This window comes from Cinclus cinclus, chromosome 10 (assembly GCF_963662255.1).
Source record: "Cinclus cinclus chromosome 10, bCinCin1.1, whole genome shotgun sequence".
Lineage (NCBI taxonomy): Eukaryota > Metazoa > Chordata > Aves > Passeriformes > Cinclidae > Cinclus > Cinclus cinclus.
In genome coordinates, this window is record NC_085055.1 from 12,648,373 (window position 1) to 12,671,462 (window position 23,090).

The window sequence follows — 23,090 nt, forward strand, 5'->3', positions numbered from 1 at the left end:
ACTGGTATGCAGATAAATAGTATTGTGGCAAAAGTTTATCCTTGTGGTATTTCACTTGACTGTGTATTCAGTGTTGAACAGTTGCACTGTAGAATATATCAATTGTAGTATTCTCTTCCCAGGCTTTCCATTGAAAGGGTTTGCTGACAAAAAAAACCTTGTCAATAAATCTGCTGTTCATCCAGTGGCTGAAAAGACAGTAGAAGTTTTGAATCATTGGTGTAGTTTTCAGGTTTTGGGAAGTTTGCCCTCTGGCCTGTCCTTGTTTTATTTCCCATGTTCTTTCACCTCTTTTCCCTAGGTGTGCTGCCTATCTCCTCCCATGCTTCTGTCTGTGTTCCTGGATTTGCTCCTAATCTCTCTCATAATTTGCTTCAGTGCTGGGTACAATGTAGAGGAAGGGGGAAAGCATAAGAGAGGATATTTGTCCTGATCTTAGTCCTGCTCCCACAGTGGTCCTAGCAGCAAAGGCAGACAGAACATCTTGTTCAGGTCTGCAGCTGGAATATCATGTGCCCCCTGTGCATCTGGTTTGCCTGTATTTTGGGAGATGGAGCTTGTTTTGGTCCAGGGGGAAGGACTCTTTAAAGAAACTGAACTGTAGCAGCTGACTAGGAGTCTCCTGGCACAGATGGTTTCCTGAATTACAACTAGGCCAAATTTGCAAGATTGTTAAGAGACTACAGAAGGTGTAGGGCTGACACTAGAACAACCTCCTTAGCTTCATGCTCTCTCCCCAAGTTAGGGGAGGCTCTAGAGCTCTCTGGTAAAGCTTTTATAGGAATCTTGTCACGTGCAAGTATCTTCCCAGCCATGCCCTCGAAACAGCTGACTTATTTTGGCTTGAAATTAAGTAGTCAGCCTAAGAACAGCAAGGACAGTTTATGAAGAAATTGTAAAACCACTGCAACTTTAGGTGGTTTTCTGAAACTGTGTTAACATTTGTTAACATTTGCCGGAGAAGCACATGTTTTAGTGCTGGAGGAGATGCTACTCTGTGGCACACCCAGCCTTGTGTTGTCACTGCTGCCACATAATTACCTTGGAGCCTGAGCTTTCTGTAGCTAGAAGAAACTAATGCTTGTGCTGTCTCATCTTAGCAAAGCTATGCACCTGTATGGAAGCTCAACTAGGAGGGTTGAGTGAACTCATTCCAAAACAAGTTCGATTTTTTGAATGCATTTGTCTGGTGAGAAACATCATCAGTCCTGTTTACTGACATTATCTAGGGCACATACTACAAATAAGATTTAATAATAAAGCTTTTGATGCCACAGAAGACAGTAGTAAATGCATCCCTTTAAGAAAAAAGTATGTTGTTATAGTGGCTGCTGTTTTGCAACTGGCATGGATATATTTGGTAAAGGTGGATAGCTGGGGTTAATTTTTAGTTTGGATACCTGTTTGTTAGGGGGGTGGGAGGTTCTTGGGGTTCTTTTTAAGGTTTAGGCTGATGAATAAGTATGCATGAGCCAATGACTAAATCAGAAAGTTTAGACAGCAGAATATTGTCAGTTTTCATCTCTGTGTGACATTTTTTCCTATCTTAATTCTGGACATAGAAAATGCTGTGAGTTTCTGAAGGAAAATTGGATAGAGACAACGAGAAGCACTTTGTAAGGAAAGATTGGATGTGACTCATGGTATAGTTGACATGGTGGTGTTAAGTCACAGATTTGACTTGATCTCAGAGTTCTTTTTACCAACCTAATTGATTCTGTTAAGATATGATGAAGGAGGGATTAGGAAGCAAAGAGGGAAATAGGAATGAGTAGTTTGGAAAGTGTAAGTGGTCTGGCTGGTAAGGAGTTGAATTTGTCTGAGTTGAAAAAGCATCTAGAGAAAAGTGAACAATAAGATTAAGCACCAAGTAAGGAGAACTGGAAGTGAAAAGTGGAAAACAACCTCTTCTGGAATTTGGGTTAAGCAGAGAAGTGTGTGCAGAAAGGATGTTCAAAGGGTAGGACAGAGATACTGGAGCTGGTGGAAGAGCTGGGGATCAGTAGCTGGGTGCTGCAGCTTGCGGCAAAGGATCTTGTAGAACAGAATGTGTAGTTGAGAAAGCTACACCACGAGTTGCTCCTTAAATTTTTAAGAAGTCTTGCTTGTGTGCAGCAGTTTTAAAGAATAAATAGATCTCCAAACAGCCAACCCAGAAAGGGGCTTTGCAGGGATTGTGATGAGGCTGGTTTTCAGTTCTCATAGTACAAATGCAAACATGTATTTTTGATCAGACACACACATACCATGAAAACACAACCATTAAATATACAAAGATAATGCTTACTTAACTGTGGTCATTGTCTTGGTAAATGGACATGAAGCTTTTCTTGGTCTTTGTATTTTTTTTGTTGATCACTAATCATGGACTTTTTGCACTGTGCTCTACTTGTATTAAATAGATTAGCTTGACATAGCAGATGAAGTAAGCGTGCATGATTGAGCCTTCCTTGGAGTTAGTAGGAGTTGCTTTATGACTGAAGAATGGAAGTCTGTAATGTTGGCAGACTCTTTTGCCTGTTCTGACAGTGATCACGGCTCTGTTTTGTCTATACATTTGTTATGTTGGGCTGTTAAGAATTTCTCAGATACCATTTATCTCAAATTGCTCTGAACTGAAATAGCATGTTGACCTTTGTTTTCTTTCTAGTAGTTTTAAGACTTGAGTTTTCAAGTGCTTTGGGTGCTTTGACAGGAAGCCCTAGGAAATAAAGCTGTCTTTCCCTCCCCTCCTTGATTTAGAGAAGTACTTAATTTATAATGGAATGGCACCTTTTCCTGGACAACACACAGGTAGTCAAATTCTTAACAAACTTGTTTCCTGGACAACACACAGGTAGTCAAATTCTTAACAAACTTGTTTTTTCAAATATGGGTAATATTATAAACAAAAACAGGCATTTGCATGTGCTCCATTTAGATGAACAAATGTCTGAGAAGAGGCAGACCAATAAGAGATGACAAAGGATTTGCTTACATGGACTAAACTGAAGTAAGTGAATTCCTGATGGAATTAATAAGCTCCTTGGCTGCTTGCAAGTCTGAGGGAGCGCAGTGGCTCTGAGAGATTCTCCTGAACAAAGCTGGTATTGAAAAGCTTTGTGTGGTAAAATCTGTAGGGTGATGCGAAGTTATCTAGTGTTTTGTTGACTTGCTGGCTTTGGCTGAAATTGGCTTGTCCTGCTGTTGAAGATCTATCAGAAAAGGAACATCTGTTGAGTGCAGGATTAACTAAGTAGCTGAAGCATGTAAATTCTGGCCACGCTGCCGTGCAGAAGGACCTTGACAAGCTGAGGAAGTGGACTGACAAGAACCTCATGGAGTTCAACAAGTAGAAATGTGGATTCTAGCACCTGGGGAGCAACAGTCCTATGTACCAACCTTTACTGTGTGTCACCCAGATAGAAAGCAGTGCTGCAAGAAGGGATCTGGGGGTCCTGCTGACAAAAAGTTGACCATAAACTACCAGTGTGCCTTGGGGCAAAGGTGGTGAATAGTCTCCTGGGCTGCATTAGACAGCCAGCATTAGAATTGCCAGCAGGTAAACCCTCCCCCTTTGCATTTTAGAATGCAAAACGTGAATTTAGATTTTATTAAAAAAATGAACAAACAGAAAAGAAACATGAGCTTCCTAAATTAATTCTTGCTTGTATGCAAAGCTGTTAACTACATTAAAATTGGAAAACCTTCAGGTACAATTAATGCAGCATGCACAAATGGGATTGTTAAATGCACGTATATTGTGGTAGCAGTTTATACCTCTGTGTAGTGCATGATGTAAAGACAGCAGTTCACTGTTTCACATGGACAGTGTCCAAAGCAGTCTGTTGTAGTAAATGTGTTACTGTTTAAGTTCATGAAATGCTAAGCTTGTGTGGAATTTCCTGGCTTTTATTTAAGAAAAACCATCTATAACTCACAAATATCAAGATGCTTAAAGTGTAATAAAGCAAAGCCCAAAACCAGTAGATTACTGTGATCATTAGAGGAGTACTTTCAATTTAAAAAAGAATAAACCACAGACTCATTTAAGGTACAAAGGACCTTTATGATCATTGAGTACAACCTTTCACATAGCACTGCAAGTGCACCATTAAACCATATCCCTAAGCACCACACCTGAGTCTTTTAATCACCTCTTAGGACTCAACCATTCTCCTGGACAGCCTGTTCCAATGTTTGACAACCCTTTCAGAGAAGAAATTTTTCATCATTTCCAACCTAAACCTCCCCTGGCACCACTTGAGGTCACTTCCTCTTGTCCTATCACTTGATGATTTGAGATGGACACTCACCTCAACTACAGCCTTGTTTCAGGTAAATAGTACATGCCAATGAAATGTAATTGGTTTCCTCTATACCATAGTACAAAGGTTCAGAATCAGAAGTCTGAAACTAACACCATATAAAAAATTACATGGAGTTACTTGATGCTAGTTTGAAAACCAGAACATAGGAAAAGTTGGTCAGAAAAACAGGGAGTGGGAGACCGAATCAAAGGAATCTTTCCTCTGGAGGTGTGTAGTGTTGACTGTTTCTTTCTCCTCACTGTTATGTTTTGCTGAGGTTATTGTTTGCTGATATATTCTATGCTTCACTCTTTCTTCTCTACTTTGCAGTTGCATTTGAATTTCTTGTATATACCATGTGTTTTATATATGCTGGATGTTTTTTTTTTCCCAGTTCTCAAGGTTAGCTTCCTTTAACCAGTAATTAGCAGTTGCTGAATTGTTTGTAGACTTAAGGCCTCTGATACCATCTAGTGTCTTTTATTTAAAGAACTCTCCTGTCATGCTATTCCTTTGCTCTTCTATGCAGCTTTTTGTTCTGGGGTCATAGGTAATCCATTCTCTACAGAATAACCTGTTTTTATTGGTATGTATTAACTGTTACACACACAAATGTAAATTTATACATTCAATCTGTGTGTGTGCGTGTACTTGCATTTATGTACAGCTTTTAGTTAGCTTTGGATAATTGTATTATGTAACACTTGAATGATTTCACATGTACTTATGTATACTATTTATGGAATATATGTAGCAAATATTTGTGTGTGTTATATATAAAAACATTAATAGAAATAGGTGTTAGCTCACACAGCTGTCTGAAGCTAAGTAAAAGCCATGCAAGTTAGATGAGTCACCCTGTCTTTAGGTGGTGGTAGAGTTGGACAAGCTAAAACAAAGCTCTGGGCAGGCCAGGACGGGTGCAGAGGCCTGGTTATTCACTTAACAGGAGGCCCATGGCCTGTTATCAGCAATGCCAACACCTTGTATATAAGGTTAAACCATTCCCTTAAGAAAATGCTGTTATAGGTATCCCATCTTCCACTGGCAAAGTTACAGTTATCAAAAGGTTCATGCATAACTGAACACAATGAGATTTCTTTAGCAGATGCACTGATCTTATCGTTATTACAGGTACTCCCCACTGAATATAAAGCAAAAATAGCAGACACTGCACATACCTGTACAAATGATAAAGAGAGGCCTTAGGTTTGATTTCTAAGGAGCATGGAAGAAATTGATCTTAAAAAGTGGTGTCATGTTGCTGGTTGGAATCCTTGTCCTTGGAGACAGACTCTTTAGGCAGAATTGATGTAGCCTCTTGAAGTGCCCTCAAATATACTTTAGAAAAGAATTTGTTTGTGCAATTCTGCTGTTCTTTTAATTAACATGCTGTGTTTTTTAGTGAAGCTGGGTCTCCCTTGTAAAGTGGGTTTGGGTTCCAGTTTGTATTTAGGAGATAACTCTTGTTTGCTTTAAAAGTGACCAGTTTTAGCTTCTGTCGTATCATGTTACTGGTGAACAAGCCTGTTCAAAGAACAAAACTAAGATGAGTGGAGAATATGAGAAGGGGTGAACAATACACCAGTAAAATTCTTTTAGAGTAAAAAACCCCAGTTTGTCACCATTCCTTAGCTTTTCACACTACTAATAGGCTAAGAAATATAATTTTCTTTTTCATCGGAGTCCTTCATTGCAGACCTGGTGGTCTGTCACTTGCTATATATAGGCTTTTATTCTTTGTGCTGTCAAACATTTCTGATTTGGCTACTTAGTGTGGTTTTACTTGTAGGCAGACCAGATTCCAGGATGGTTTTCTCTCTTGCTTACCCAACTTCATCACTTTTTGTCCCTTTGGATTCCTAAAAATCTGTGCTCCTATTTTTCAAGTTTCAACTGTTCTCTTAATGTTCCCCTCTAGTTTCTAAATGTTCCCTGTCTGTGTTTTGTTTTAATGTGTGATACCTGGTTTGAATCAGATTTTTGTAATTTAGTTTGAGATTATAATCTCTCCTGGAATTAATATGGGAGAAAAATGCTGTAATACAAAAATAACACATCCTAGCTTGAAGAGGGAATCTGACCATCAATGCAGTGGTAACTTAGTATTTTTCTACCTGCTATTTGTAATAATTAGGAAATGTTAGAACTTTGCATATGCTAATGCATCCTCACATCATTACTGTGTTCAGTACATATTCAAGTGTGTTGATATGTTGAAATATTTTTGTGAGCTGATATATAGCTGTAGACAAGAAGGAATTTTTAGGTTTAATTTAGTATGGTCTAGATTTCTGGCTTTATGAAAGTGTAATTGTCAGCTTTTATTCTTGTGGACGTAATATGTTCAGGGTTCACAGGTGGCTTGCCTATACTTGTACGTACTTAATGTTTGCATTCTGAATAGTAAAAATGGAAACTTTTTTTATAGAAGGTAGATATTATCATATAGACACCAAGTTTCTATAAACTTTGTGGATTTGGAGCAAGTCCAGTATAAACAGAAACTAATCCCCTCATTAAGTGGTGCATATATGTCTTGCCATCTTTCAATAGTGAGTCTTTTGTGGTGTCCTCCATGGAGAAGTGGAGGTGAGGTTTGGGAAATGCTGTACTTTTTGAAATGAGAGTTCTGCAGGAGGAATAAAGGCTACCTCCGCTGGCAGGGACTTAATAGTAGCAGAATTGAAAATCAGTGTCCTAGATTTCTGTTGCAAAACAGTTGCACAAATAACCCCTTCCCATAAATAATGTAGTGATCTTCCTGGCTTGGTTGCTGTGGATTGCAGCTATAGAATGAACTAAAACCACTGCCTATTTTAATACACAAAGTATTCTCATCAGGGAAAAAAAAAAAATCTTTACTGGGTGTGCTTGATTGATGTATTGATGTTAATGCAGTTATAAGACAAATTTGCAACTGAGGGAGCTAATGTGAAAGACAGATTTAATGGCAATTTGTATCTCTTAGGCTGCTTTGCTCCTGTATATCTAGGTCACTTAACGTCTTCTGCAACCCTCACTGCTGTTTCTTCCAGTCAGCAGTGCTAAGAGCACATATAACTTTAAAAATTAATGTAAGCTGTTGATAGGAATTCAACTCTTGCTCAGAGGAAAGACACAAATGCAGTTTGAGAATTTCAGTCTTCTGAACTGGTTGACAGCAGACATGCAATCTCTGTATAAGAAAACATAGGACTGGGATGCCAGCAACAGTAGTTGCAGCTCTTAGTTGTGTGGTCTTTCTTTGGTGGGGTGGCTCTGTAAAGGAATTGGTTGTTGTGCCTGTGTTACTGACTCTGGGTTATTGCTGGAAAGCTACAAAGCTGCAGCTTAGACTCTTTACTCATGACTGGGTCCTATTTCCTTTGGCCAGCTGTGTTGTGTGTTTATTTTCTTTGAAGTTGGTGTGATTAAAAATCGAGTTTGCAAATCTGTTTAGCAGAGTTTTACTTTGAATAACTAGACTAGAAGTTTTACAGGACAACTTCATTTGTTTGGCCTTCCCTTAGCCTATACCTTTCCTGATTTTTATTTTTTTTTTAAGTGTGTGTGTTTGCAGTTGTGGTAGCAAGTTTCGTATACCTATAGTTCATAGGAACACCTTTGGTATTTGTTTATGTTGTGTTATTTTTGTTGATGCTTCATGGAGTGAGTAGGATGTCAATAAATTATGTAATACAGCCAAATTTTTGTTTCCCAGACGTTTCCAGCTGAGTCTTCAGGCTATAGAAGCAGCTATTAATTAATTCATAGCTGTGACTGGTAATTCATACTGTTAAGTTTCCTCCTACTTCTGGTACTTAGACTGAAAATGCAAATGATGACCTATCCTAATCAATTTTCTCTTTCCTAACTTCTTAGAGCTCTTCTCTCTCTCCTGCTGATGTCATCAGTATATTTATATTTCTGTGGTCATTTGATTGAAACATGTACAAAATAGACCTTCTAATATTGCCCTTGAACACTGGATTTCAGCTAACCGAAGGCTACATTCATTGAAATTATGTATACCAGAACTTGAAACATAGAATGCATCCCTTCTACTATCCCACTGCAGTTATTTAATGTGCTTCTGCTGTTCCTGCTGCAGCTTGTGCTCCTGGGCTGGGTAGCAGAAGCCCAGAGTGAGTGGGGGCACAGAGAGTGAGTTGTGGGGGAGGTTCATGTGATCGTGGTCATCCCTACGAATTTACCCACGACAGATGAAGCAGTGTCTAATTTGTTTTGCAGGAGGAAGATGTAGTTAAAATCAAAATGTTAGAGTAATTATCAAGCCTAACTACAATTTTTTTACATGTTTAGATATTCAAGAATTTTATGAAGTGACCTTATTGGACAATCCAAAATGCATTGATCACTCTCAGCCATCTGAACCAATACAGCCTGTGAATACCTGGGACTTCTCCAGCCTTCCAAGCACAACAGTGACATCAGAAACATTGCCGAGCAGCCTTAGCCCCAGTGTAGAGGTATGATACAGAGATCTGTTTTATTTTACTTGTTGAGACCATTAGTTTGACATTGTTCTCTAAGTTTCCTTCATTTTATAAAAGATTAATTTTCAAAGAAAATGTACATTATTAAAATCAATAGTCATAGGGGATTTAATTATTGAAATGTTTAATAACATTTATGCATTTTGCTTAGTCAAAAATTTATAAACTCGTTTGTCAAATGTACCATTAAGTGACCATTAAATTGGATTTATGCTTTAATTTTGGAACCTCGCTGACAGGTTTAGTATGCTTATACTCATGCATACTTGTGACTCTTGAGTCATTGCTTCATTAATTATTTGGGAAATCTGAGGCAATGATAAGTAACCTTTTCAGTCTGATCATTAAGAAATTCTCTGTTACTTCTGTGTCTATGTACTGGAAGGACTTGTTTTTGAAAACCATATGCAGCCAGTTGTCATTGTCACTAGTGAGTGGTGAGAAATCTCATCAGGAAAAAGGGACATTGATGTACATTTGTCACTAAAACAAAATCTCCCTGCTCAGTTTAAACTTAAAATGTTCCTTGAATATTTTCACATCAGAGCTATTTTTTGTCCCTAGAGAGGTGAACCGAGTTCTAAGTGTGCCCTGGAAACTGACAGCGCTGGAAAAAGTGTTTGAATTTCTCAGTAACTGAAGGCAGTGTGCTTTGCTGATCCGTTTTCATGAAATGATTGTAGAGCTCAGAAGGAGCACTGGGAGAGATCAGCCAAAGGGCTGGTGCTGTAGCCTGTAGGGAAGCTGGAGAGCTTGTACTACTCAGCAAGATAAAGTGGCTGGGATGCCTTAATGAGTGAACCTTTATTAGGGACTGTGTAAGAAGGTTCACTTAGCTGCAGATCATAAGTATGTGATGTGCTAATGAGTTTGTACAGTTAAAAAAAATGTTTGTGCTCATTCTAGCTTTTTTCAAATCTGTCATACTGAAGCTAGTATGAAATTCATCAGGAATGCTTTAAAGGAAACTGTAGATGAAATCCAAAACTTGTATTCTTTTGGAAAGTAAAAAATGGCCAGTAGATAAAAGGTCAGCCAAGCCAGGGACACGAGTTATGTATGGCAAAGAACAGCCATTAAAATATATTTTCATGAAAAGATTGAGCAGCCTAGGCAAAATGTATTTTTGGGGTTTGTAAGTAACTGAACACTGAGGAATTAAAATTCTAGTTGAACTTGCAGTGTGGGAATGGATTACTTTCTTGGATTTTTTTGTAAATCTTGGTACCACAAGATTATTATTAAAATTTAAATTGTATGTCTCTGTGGAATCTATTACCCGAAATTGCATGGAGAGGGCCACTGTCATCACAATCACCTTAATGAATTGTCATGTTTGGAGGAAATGGCATAATGCTAGGGTATATATGGAATAGCATGGAAAAGGGCATTGTGATGTTTGCCTGTATGCCATCATTTAAATCTAAGGCTTAGAGCAGTAGAATGTCCCTTTCTGCAGGTATGTGGGAATGGCAGCTCTTAGAAGCAGGAGCAAAAGGAGCTGTAGAGAGGAGTATGCCCAAGGAGAGGCAAGGCTTATTTTGTATCCTGAGGTCTTTTGAAATAAGCTGGTTCTAATGTATTTCATGTTTGCATGTGCAGAGATCTTAATGAGGCAAATTGAGAGTCATTGCAGTTGCCCTTAATCATGGAGGATGGATGAAATTCCTGAAAATGGCAGATGGACAAACGTTATCTTTAGAAAATGGAATACATAAGAGTAAGGCAGGAGAGGGAGATTTAGGTTTAACTGGTACAGGGAATGATTCTACAGTTTTTTGTTAGCTCTTTTAAAGTCATAAATGAGCCAAATAATAGCTGTCGTAGTTATTGATGGCAGTTTTGTTGAATGGTTTCTTTCTATTGTGGTAATAACTTTTGTGGTATCAAGAAACCATGATGTGATAAATTCTGACTTGAGTAGAACTTTTGGCATGGTTTAATAGGCTGTCTTTTGAGATAATATAACAGTTAAGATTTCTCAAAAAATGCATCCTTGTTTGGGTTATTAGTGAAAACATTCTGATTAAATTAGAAATTGAAGCATGGGAAGAGAATGGTATGTTGCTGCTTCACCAGCTAAGACTTGAATGAAGCCTTGGGGAGTTAAAGTAATTAATGAAGTAATTAATGTCTTACATTTTGGCTAAACTAATAAAAGTTAAATAGTTAACACTTGATTTCTCAGAAAAGGTCTAGGTAATTTTTGAACCTTAAGATGAGTCAACCGTGGCATGTCAATAGATGAAAAGAACACGTTATTGACATAAGTATGGTGTAAAACTCTGCTGTTCTACTTGGGAAGGTTTGCTGCTGCTTGAAAGAATTGACCGCTTAATTGGGAAAGAGAAGTTTCCTGCATCTACAGAATGTGAAAAAGATAATATTTTACTCTTGTACAAGATGTGCTGGACTTACACTATAGAAAAAGACTTAAGAAAGCATATAAAATGGTTTCCTGAGCGCCAGAATAGCATAGTACCTGGCCAGTCTCTCTTATTGAAGGTCTTTTGAAGCAGCATAATGGTCTTAAAGGGCTTGAATATTTTGGGGGGCTTTTATCATCCCTGTAATGCACCTAAGAACAGTGTAATGGAATTGAAGATTCATGTCCCTACCAAACCATTTACCATTAGTAAATACGTTCCAAATTCTCAAGGCATGGACTTGAAGCACATATTTGCTGCTGTAAGATTTGTCTTATGATGTTGCCACTGTAGGACGTTTTGTGCTTCCCCTATAGAAGAGATGGATGTCTGAGGTGGGGGATAGTGTGTGATGTTAAATCCAGGCTTTATGATTATTCACTCTCAGCCTTCTTGCAGAAACTGTTTCCAGCCCTATACAAGTGTAGTGTTGTCCTTGTATCTTTCCATGTTGTAGGTGAAGGTGAAGCTTAATTACAAAGTTGCATCTTTTTCTTTTTTTTTTTTCTCATGTGCAATTGAACTGCCAGGAATACAAGGCCTTGTCCTTTAACACTGTACCAATGACAATAGGCACACTGTGGCAAGGTCACTAGTGTTGGAAGGAAGAATTGCCTAGTTTGGGAAAGCTCACCAGACATGTGAGTGTCTGTTCTCAGCTGCGCTGTTTGCTTCTTCAGTATGGTCTGGTGGCCATGCTGGTGTTACCTGCCCAGAACTTGATATGGTGTGGATTACTTTGATATTTTTCTAAGTGGCCTGGATTTGAACATTTATGACAAAGCTACCTGTCTTGCTTCCTTTTTTTTTTTTTGTTTTGAGTATCATGTGAAAATTACAGTTGCTTGACCTTCAGTATATGAAGGTGAGGTTTTAGATTTACTTCCAGTATTTTAAAAGACAGCTGCATATATTTGTTGATCCCAGTTCATCCCAGTTCAGTGAAACTGAAAGCAAGCTTTTCTCCTAGTCTCTGTCACTTACAGTAAATGTTGCCTTGTATTTCATTAGTTAGAATACTGTTTCCATGTTAAGTTGGAAGGTGAGCAAATTTGAAAAATGGTAGTTTGGCATTGGTTTCATTTTCGTTTTCTAGTATATCTAAATGTCTTAGTCAATATATGAAAATTGTTGCATAAACATATAATCTTGTACGTTTTTATTGACCTTAATTCCTTCTTTGGTGACTGTTTTTTTTCTTTATATACCTGCTAGGCAATATGTTTCCCTCAATATTTTAAAATTTAATAAAAATTATGAGGAGAAATTTTCATGTATTCACAGTTTATATTCCACATACTTGCTATGTATAGTATGTGAAAATTTGTTTTAATGCTTAATGCATTTTGTTTTCAGTAATGCTTTTTTTAGCTGCTTACGATATTTTGAAAAATTATTTTATATTTGGTTTTAATATACCCAAGGGCATAATAATTCCAGTACAGCATGTGCTTAATTGAGTGATTTGTTTTGCTTGCTGGAATTTACTAGAGATCGGGGGGGCCTTGGGGTTAGTATATCTGATTTTGTTCATAGCTAGCCTTTTGAAAATAAATTCTCACTTTTCCAACTTTCAAGGCTGCTGTCCAGTTCACGGTGAGTTCATTAACCAGACACAAGCAGATTGGCACGCTGAATGCACTTAGAGATCATTTTAACTCTATTCTGTGTCTTGTCAGGCTGGTGAGTCTGCAGGTGATATGAATGGAATGTTTTTTTCCTTGGTTGGACATTGTTAGCCTTTGAAGTAATGTATTTCAACCCTGTTTCTTTTACCTTGCTGATATTTTTTTTGCTGTAGTTACTGTGGGCCAAAGGAATATCTTTCCAGCTGACACTTCAATGGTATATGTGAGAGTTGCTTGAGAGTGGGAATATAATGCTCCCCTAAAGAGATTAAGGATTGAGTTACAAGAACTTTCTACACAGCTGACTTTGGGAATGACTTTTTAGCAATGTGTGCTTGTGTATATACATAGAATAGTGGTATACAAGCTTAGGTTGCCTGAGGACTTCTCATGGCACGAAGCCTACTTCTGTGTTTTCCTTCCAGCTCCTGAATCCAGAGACTGGCGTTTGAAATCACCATAGGTTGAGTATTAGAGAAAGTCAGAACTACACAGATTGCGAGCTTTCCTGCTCACAGCAATCTGTTTTCTTTTCCATGCTCTGTATTTCCTGGAACATTAACAGTTTTATTTGTTTCAATCTCCAGTACCAAATGATGAGGATTAAAAAAAACACTAAAAAAAGTGATTCAAGACAGTGATAGAGCAGGAAAGGAATGTTAATCCTTTCCGTACTAGGAACTAGTTTCAAAAAACGAATGTATGCAATCTGAAAAGGACGAATGGTTGGTTCATCCCTTTCCTTGTGTACATTAAATACTGAGCTCGAGCGTGCCTGGCAGAGCGAACAAATGTGAAACAGGATCCCGGCGCTGTGTGCGAGCAGAGCCGGGCGGGAGGGAGCGGCCTCGGAGCCGTTTGCTGCGAGCTGTGGTGCCATCTGCAGGTGGGACACTTGGTGTTTGACAAATGCACGGTGAAACTCGAATCACTGCCAGAAATCTCTGACCCAATTGAGTGCAGTGTATTGCTAAGGAAATAGTCTTGTGACATTCTTTATCTTTAAATCAGTGCGATTTGTTTTAGTATTTTGTTTTAAACCAGAGAAGTTATGATGTTTGCTGTTTAGCTTGAATTTAAAAATAGCCAAAAATTTGATTTTAGATGTTGAAAAAAAACCCACTAAACAATGTCTCAAAGGAATTTTTTTGCTTTAGGACAGGAACTCATTCTGGAGCCTCTTACAGTTGGGTGAGGACACTTTTGTATTTAGTGGGTAATGGTGTCTGAAGGACTTTGGTCTGATCTGTGCTTTTCCTGTCTATTTGCACATGCCCATGTGTTTAGTGTCTGGCATGTAGAGACTGGCTAGCTCACACTCTTCTAGGGCCTTTTGCCAAATTCTGTTTTCATACAAAGAAAACGAAAGAGGAAGTAAGGAAACAGCTGATATGTCTGCAATTTCAGTTTAAATTTGATGCCAAGGCAGAGTGGAAAGGAAACTGGTACATCTTGCAATCACAAAATAGCTCAGTATCACCTGTGAGGTCAATTACATTGTGTAGGATTTTTGACTAGCTAAGTCCTGAAAATCTCAAGAACTGGAAATGCAAAACTTTTCTGGATAATCTGTTCCAGTGCTTGACTATCCTCATGGTGAAAAAACTTCACCCTATTTTTGATTGAAATTTCTGTTTCAATTTATTTGTAGTTTCTAGGGTTTTTCTACCATGCAACATGGGCTTGTCTTTGTCTTCTGGCTAACCCCACTGTCGGTACTGGAAGGCTGTTTTTAGGTTCTGAATTCTTTCTCCAAGTTTAAAGAAGTCCTGTACCCTCATTCTCTCTTTAAAGGGTCAAGGCTTCCATAAACTCTCACCATCTTAATGGCACTCTGCAGAACTTGCTCCTCCCTGTATTGGAGCCCCAAAATGGAATGCAGTGTTCCAGATGCCCTACTGGAAGTGCCAAGCAAAGAGGAATAATAGTTTTATGTTACTACTGGCTGTGTTTCTGTTAAAGCAGCTCCTGTTTGCCTCCTTTGCTGTTAAGGCCTGCTGCAGGCTTTTGTTTGCTTTGCTCAGTATCTGTCAACATGAGTATTTTGAAAAAGGATAAAGTTAAACTATCCTCATTTTCACCTACAATATGGGAGTTGTCTTTTTTTACAAAGCAACCAGTAATGTCTTCTTAATATTTTTAAAATTGGGATAGTTTTGTATAACTTCTTAATAAAATAAGCTGATGTAGTCTAGAGGAAAGAATTTTGGATGTCTCATTCCTAGTACAACGAAAAAAATCTGTGTTTAGTCACTAGTAATTTGTATTCAGAATGGAATAGTACATCAAGCAGTTAATCAGGATCTTAGTGGAAATCCTGTGAGGAGATACCTGCATATGTAGAGTACATTATTAAAGTGCAGGATGCTCTAGTTCTCTTTTTCTGTTTCTGAATTTTAATCCCAATGTCTTCATCTTCACGTTACAAAGTCATTCTTACCTGTTCTATTAACAAGCTGTTCTGGTGAAAATCCCTGACCTATTGTACTATGTTCAAATATCTTCTTTGCATTAATATTTATAAAGATTCAGTACTGGTTAGCTTGATGATATGCTGTGTCTGATTGTTGTGCTCCTTGTTATTGTGCTGGTCCTCTATGCCTGTATCTGTATATGTGTATTGCCTGTTGTTTATATCAACTTTTTCTCTGCACACATGATATGCTTGTTTTATTTCAGCAGCTAGTATAGTCCTGGCTTACTCAGGAGCTTCATTGCTTTCTATGTGTTAACTTTACAGTGAGGAAATGGTATTTGGCTTGCTATGTATTTTACCTTCAATACTTGAAAACCAGGCTGTTTATACAAAGAAAAGAATGTAAGTCTTGAACCAAAGCTGAAAAAGTCTTCCAGGGGCAGGCTTCTGATCAAAGTGAATTCAAAAGCAAATAAACAAACTCCTGATGCTGAGTTCAGGATGTATACACAAGCAATAAAACCCATCTGTTTCTAAATTTATTAATTTAGCTGCAAATAGAGAACTCCGCAATTAACTTTAAAAAAAATTGTTTTGTGTAAACTCGTAATAATTACATCTTGCAGCCAGATTCAAAGGTAGCTATATAAATTTTGACATCTTACACTTTTAGTGCTTTCTTTACTGAAGTAGCTGAGAAAATGCTTGCAGATATAATAGTGCTTGATCTTTACTGAGTCTTTGATATGTCTCCTCAAATATGCTGAGGTTGGGCATTTGACATGCCCTTGTGAGGCTGAGCTGAGCCTGCTTCTCTGGTTACACCTGTGACAGCTCAGTGTTGTGTGGCTTTTCTCCTAGAATCCAAGAGAAAATTAGCATTTAAATTACCACATGCACTTTTAGATTTGTGGATAGATGAAAAAATTATTTATCTGCACAATCAGTATTTTCCAAAGCATTGTTTTCATTTGCATGATTTATTTCTATGCATAGTTTATCTGTGCATGAATTTTCCTTTATTTAGTTATCCGGTGGCTTTGTAGATAAAATCTGCCACACTGGTAAAAGAATAAGATTGTGAAGGTACAAAAAGTGACTGCCAAACATAACCTGCAAGAATTCATAAGTAATTCAAGGAAAGAAATACCCATCTCTTACCTTTGTGTTTCTCACATGGCAGTCATCCTTTGTTTCTTTGTTATTAATGCCACGAGTAGTAGTGACTGGAAATGCATTTTTTCCTTCTGGCCCAGCTGTATAGAATAGTTGGTATGGTTGTTACTGAGATCACTTGGAGCTGACAGGACAGAAAGATTTGTTTTTAATAAGAATGAATGACATTGAAGAAATCACAATGTTTCTCACAAATTCATTAGAATAATAATTATTTTAATGACTAACAGCACTATGTGAAAATTTCTTGCTCTTCAGTGCATGAAAGGATGACTTTTCATGCATTTCATGATTATGATTCAAGTTTTGGTGTGTTCTTTAATGTCTTTCTGTTCCTTCTCACAATACAATTTGAAGGAAAGGAAGTTCTTTTATTAAATTGTTTCATTAGAGTACTCTTACTTTTGGATTTTTTTACCTGTTTCTCATTTTGAAAATCATTCTTCTGATCTCAAACTTAGCACATACTTGCTCATTCAAGGAGTTCTATGATTTGTTTTCAAAAAGCTGTATTATTTTTGCTTATGAAAATGGTAAACTTCCTGAATATTTCAGTCTTGGTCAATATTTTTTGAGCATTTATTTCTTCTATATACATTATTTCCAGTGAAAATGCTGCAGAAACTGCTTTTTGGGCTAGGAAATACCGGGGTTTTTTATGCATAGTGCTCTTATCTTTGAGTGCTTATCTCTCTGTACACTGTATTTATGAAAATGTGTATTGGTGTTTGCCACATAATCTTTTGGTCTACTGGTATGGATGTTTTTCCCCTGTGTGTGGACACTGTTAGCTGAAGATGGGTCTTGAGAGAGCCATGTACAGTTACCAGAAGAACTTTTAATCCACTGTAGTGGTGCAGTGCTTGATAAAGGGCTCTAATGTACCTTGGTTGTGCATCCTGCTCTGATTTGTGCAGTGCATGCATTACTACATTTCAAGTACCCTTGTTATGAGATGACCTTCTGTCTGCTCTAAAATATTTAGGGTGCTTGTTCATGATAAGCAGCCTGATCCACAAATCCTCAGCCAAGAAATGCCTTTTCCTTACATCTCTGGATAGGTCTCTTCTACATCTCATAGTCTGCATCAGTAACTTGAAGGAAGTTAGGTACTTACTATGACAGGACTAATGGGTCTTGGGTCTTGTTGGAAGGGTGGTGGCAAGCGCGAGAGGAGGAAAATGGTATCATTATCATCCTTAGTTCTAAAAGTGTCCCAAAGAAGGCAAGAGAAAAAAAAAAGAGCATAAAAGCAATTGATTCTTAACTTAAGCTAATTGTAGCCAGGATTAATCTGCAGAAGTTTAATCTTGTACCAAGGTGGCTGAGAGGAATTTCAGTGATGAGCAGGATTGTTAATCTTTGCCCTTCATGGACAGAGCATGAGGGACAAGACAAGTTTCCATGTGCTATTTGGGTTCCTAGAGCTGTTTGTGCAAGAAATGTACATTTGGACTAACTGCATGTCTTGTTGTAGTCACTGTAGGTGTTTCTGGCCTAGATACTGGACATGTGCCAAATTACCTAAAAATGCATTTCCTTAGTTTTCCTTAACTTTTTGGATAGTTGCACTTTGTTAATTTTTCTGAACCTTACAGTCTTCCCAAAAGAATACTTGGGAAATGCAAGAATTTCTTTGTGAGATACCTTCATAGCTGAATGCCCACAAGGTAATCCCTCCCTCCCTTTTCTGACACAGGAATGTTTCTTCAGCTTAACGTGTTCTTTTTTGTTTTTTGAAGTTAGAACTTCTAGCCTTCTGTCTGGGTTCAGCCAGTTTTAGCAGTCTGAAAGATGCACATATTTCCCACCGGTGCTTTGTAGTAGTAAGAATTTCACCTAGATGGTCACAGCAGAAATTCTTCGCATATATTATAGACAGTGTAAAAAAGAAAAATATTTCTGTCTTGATGTGGACACACAAGGTAAAAATCATAGTTTAGTGCTTGACTTGTATAAGATTTATCTTAAAATTGCATTCAAGCTTGTCCTGTAAAGATACCACCAGCCCACAATATAAAATGTGTGATTTTGGAAAGATTAGATTCTTTATATACCAGGCCAACCCCTTCCCCTCCTCTAGTAGCCCCCCCACCCCACCACTTCTCCCAGTATGTATGGAAGAGCTGGGAACAAAATTGCAGAAAGTTTAAAAAGAGTGCTCTAGACACACAGTAAATTCTAGAGCTGTTTTGATGCAAAATATAGTCACTTGTACATATTGGGGTAAAAGCAAAATGATGCAGATAAGATTTACTAGGTAGAAATTACTCACTGAAAGTTTTCAATACACTTCATTGTGTTTGCAGCAAAGGTGTTAGTGGGGAGCCTAATAGGACAAGATAGTGGGAACTGAGTTTACGAGCTGCTTTCAATGCCTCTTGTGGAAAATTAATGTAATAAGGTTCTTACTGTTGTATGGAACTGTCAGGTCAGTGTTTCAGAGTACACAGGAGGTTGTTTTGTGCCCAAGTGTTAGACTTTTCCCAGCTGTGCTAATTAGGCTGAGAAGACAATGCCTGCGCATTCAAACTTTGCCTTGTCACTGTATTACAGCCTTACAAAAGGAAATGAAATTCTAGGTTAATTCAAGGCTCAAAATAGCATTTCTCTTGCAATATGCATTACTCTTTCCTTGCCACTTTCTTCTCTCCCTGATCTACATGGAATATTCCATTCATTACTGCTTAGGAAATCAGTGATATTGCAGTCTGCAAATGCTGAAATGACGTTAGAGGAGAAATACTTGTTTGCAACCAAGACTATTTTTGAACAAATGCTTCATTTTAGAAATTGTAGCCAGCTAAGAAGAGCTGAATTGAGATTTTTTTGCTGTAAAATAATTTTGTATTGCATTTCATCAAATGATTCCCTGTGATGCTCATGTGTTAGGTAATCCTTACAGAGGAGTATTTGAAATAGAATACGAAGAGGTACTTAACTGGTATGGAACAGGATTTGACAGCTTTTGTAGAATATTTGCAAGGATACATTTAAGTTTTTCAGACATAGATAAGCAAAATAGGTTAAGAATTTTTTGTGAAACTTAAAGCATTTGTATTTTAGCCTGCTGCTTTTTCTGCACGGTGTTTCTACCTCTGAATGAATCCAAAGGGAACCCTGGCACTCACTTAACTGTTTTGACTATTAAATAAGTGTGCTTTTTCTCATTCTGTTGAGATGGTGTTTAGCTGTGACTGAAAATAAACCTTTTAAATGTTTGGAAATATACCTGCTATGCTGAAACGATGGATTGCTTATGCATTGTAACAACAAAGGTAAGACAATAAAGCTTTTGATTAATGCCTACAATCTTAGAAGATCTTACTGAATCTTTCTTCCAGTTTTTACTGCCTGTAATGAAAATGCCTTGATGGTTTTCTAGTGTTGATATTTTTTAAACTTTAAACTGCACAGATCGTCAAAATAAATTCCATAGTTGTTGCTAAGAACAATAATAGCTGTTAATACTTTGAAGAGCTAATTATGCACATACTGAAAAGTGTAGTAGAATGATTTTGTTTCCCCCCCCCCTTGTTCTGCACTAAGGCTCTTTCTTGTAAAAATTCACTCTCTTTAAATGTGCTAAAATAGATCGCTTTTTATTCCAGAGTAAGAAATTCTGAACAATGTTTTACATAGCCTTTATCAGGACATCTTTAAAATAATCATCAAAGAGAAGATGAAGAATCTGGCAAGTCGTGTTAGGGATGGATATATTTCAAGATGCTTTATTATTTTGAAATCTTGCTGCTTTGAGATGACACCCAGATAACTTAGTGTCTTTTTTTTCTGTGCTAGGATAAAGTTTTATGTTAGTTTGTTTTTAATGCAGTCCACTGGTAGCTGCTAAAGATAAAACCTGATGCACAAATGTAATATATTAGTACTGTGCTTGTGAAATATTGGCTTGGTGAGTTTGGTATTTTGGAGGCTTTTTATTTTCCTTCAAGTAGTAAAATTGTTCTTAGTTTTCCTCTTTCCCTGGATGTTGAGATAGTTGCTAGTTTAATGGGTTTTTTTGACAAACTGATTTAACTTCTAACACTCTCCTGGATAATTTGAAACCATAAAACTTGCTTATACGAACTTCTTCTCAAGAAGTAGAATAAAATTGAACATATTTGAGAATATTTGCTGGATTTAATGATAGCTTTTATAAAAGGAAAGATGCTTTCTGAGTTTTTTGACACAAGGGAGCAAAGGCTGACTGGAATGAATGAAATTACCTTGTCTCTCACTAGCAAAGGTGTCTTTCTGGTGTCTGAACTGTCACAGTTCTTTTGGAAGTTAAATATACCCTTTTAAGTTATGTTTGAGTGATGTTAATTTGTAGCATTTTGGTTTTATTTCTTTTAGAATATTCTCTTTTGTACAGTGAGATTGGGATTGGATATTGATTGCTTCATTTATATTGATATGTACCTTAACTTTATTGTACTTATTTTTAAAAATGCAGAGGCAGAGCTGTCATTTTTATAACTGAAGTGCTTAACTTTAGTTTAATTTCGTGCATTTGCTCACCTTTGCATATCTACTTGTCTAAGAGCAGAAGGACAATTTATATGAGAAGTTAAGCCAACAGGAAACATTCTGTGAAAAAGAGATGGTTTTTTAGTATAATTAGCCTAGCTCTGTGGGTGCTAAGAAAGTAAGGCTTCTCACAGAAATGTTCAGGAGAGGGAGAGATCATCTCTGCACAGCACAGACTGACATGGGGTTAGACTGATGGTGCATTTCCACCTGCAGTTATAAGCACTTTGTCCTTCTTGCCTGCTCCTTGTGAAGTTTTGGCCTCATTTAACTAAATGCTGCTGTAGAACCTTGTAGCTTCAACTAAAGCTGTTTATTTAAAGTGGGACGTAGAAAAGAACTGTTTGCTTCCCTGTGTACCTGTGTGTATTTAATTACTCAGAAGCTGTCCTCTAATGAAAAGTACATTCCTTGCTTTTGTGCATAAACCTACATTTCAAATCTCCAGAAAAATCAGTATATGTAAGGCAATTTTGAAATCAGCCTTAATGTAATGTATGATAGGATTAGTAAAAATGCCAAGTGCTTCCCCTTTCTCTACCTGAAGTGGAGGCATATTTGAAACAATTCACTGTTACTTTTTGTTTCTGACTAGGGAAGAGAAGAATTTGGCCAGTGAGATGAATTTTCTAGTGGATTTGAGAAGTCTATTGTAATTTGATCTTTGACATTTCTATTTTGCTGAATTCAGAATTCAGATCTAGTCAGAATAGGTGAACAGGTCCTTAAACTAATTTCTATCCTGTCTTCAAAGATTCTAACTGGTTTACTTTGTCCATATCTAGTGCAAAGAATACTGATTGATACATTATTTTTTCCTCCTTATGTGGGCACATTGGTTTGATGTAGGTAGGCAAATTTGCATCACTGCAACCATGGATACTATTAAGAGCAGGCACGTGGGCTGAGCTTACAGTAATGATTTTTATTTAAGTCATAGTTTTAAATGAATTCATGGCACTTAAAAATACAGAATATGAAAAGTAGTTGATTTTTCCAGAAAAAGCAATTTTTAGCAGTCATTCTTAACTTTGTTCTATAATATACTTCCAGTAAAGCAGTTGAATTTGAAATGACAATGATCTAGAATAGCTTTAAATAATATATCTAGCCTGACAAGTGTGAAAAAACAAGTGTTTTGTACCATTTTTATTTCAAAGTACTAAGCAGCATCCTGCTTGGACTGCTCCAGAGCAGTATCAGTGTGAAACTCATTGGTTCTAACAGTAGCCAAACTCCAGTATTTTGCAAGAGGAGAAATGTATAATGCATCAACCTGTTACTAAGGGAGAAAGGTGAAGGATTTTTTCCTGAGCTGTAAAACTTAAGCTGTGAGACCTCATAAATTCTGGGTCTGAACTCATGAGGTGTCTGCAAGGTGCCTGACCACAGCAGCACAGTTCCAGCCAGTGTAGCTGAAGTGGGTATGGTGACACTGAGTTTGTGTGATTCCTGCAGCTTTCCTCACTTGGCTGTGCCTTTCACTGTAGTTCAGAGTCCTGTTGTTGTTATAGTCAGTTTTTGGAATTTGCCACAGCTTAAATGAATTGTGCATAATTGAATTTGCACTGAAAGTAATCTTGTCCAACCATCTGCTTAAAGAAGGAGCAGCATCAACTTAGATGAGGTCACTTAGGGCTTTGATTTGGTTTTGTAAGCACCCTCAGCCTGTCTCAGTTAAAGTAGACTCTCTTCCCGCTGTGCACAAGGGCCCAGTTTTGTTTTCTTAGTGTCTCCTCTTAGACATGAGAAAGCTGTTATCAGCCCCTGCCCAGTGCCTTTCTCTGGGTGAACAAGCCCAGTTCCCTGAACCTTTCTTCACTGTGCTTCAGCCAAGCGACCATCTTGGTGGTTTTCCACTGTACCAGATCCTGTATTCCAGGTCTAGCAAGTGTTTGAAGAAAGATAGGCTGCAATGAAAGTTTTAGCCTTCAGTATTATGTACTGTGTGCATAAAACCTGAAAGCTTCAATGTTGGTAGGAAATAAAATGTGAGAGGCAATTGTGTTAAAGTAGAAACAGTGAAAATCTAAGCTTTATATATAAACTTGATGGAGAAATTACTTGATGGTCCCAAAAGAATTTGTTTTCTTAAGTGGAGGAACAAAATGCAGAATTTTGAA

The 23,090-nt window shown here is 37.5% G+C and overlaps 1 protein-coding gene across 13 annotated transcripts in view; it reads left to right on the forward strand.

Moving 5' to 3' along the window:
* DLG1 (discs large MAGUK scaffold protein 1) overlaps positions 1-23,090 on the forward strand; it is a 146,437-nt gene that overhangs the window by 5,967 nt on the left and 117,380 nt on the right. For all 13 annotated transcript variants that reach the window (XM_062499552.1, XM_062499553.1, XM_062499554.1 and 10 more), the window contains exon 3: positions 8,595-8,761. In XM_062499552.1, coding sequence (XP_062355536.1) covers positions 8,595-8,761 — 167 coding nt within the window. The remainder of the gene's footprint in view (positions 1-8,594; positions 8,762-23,090) is intronic.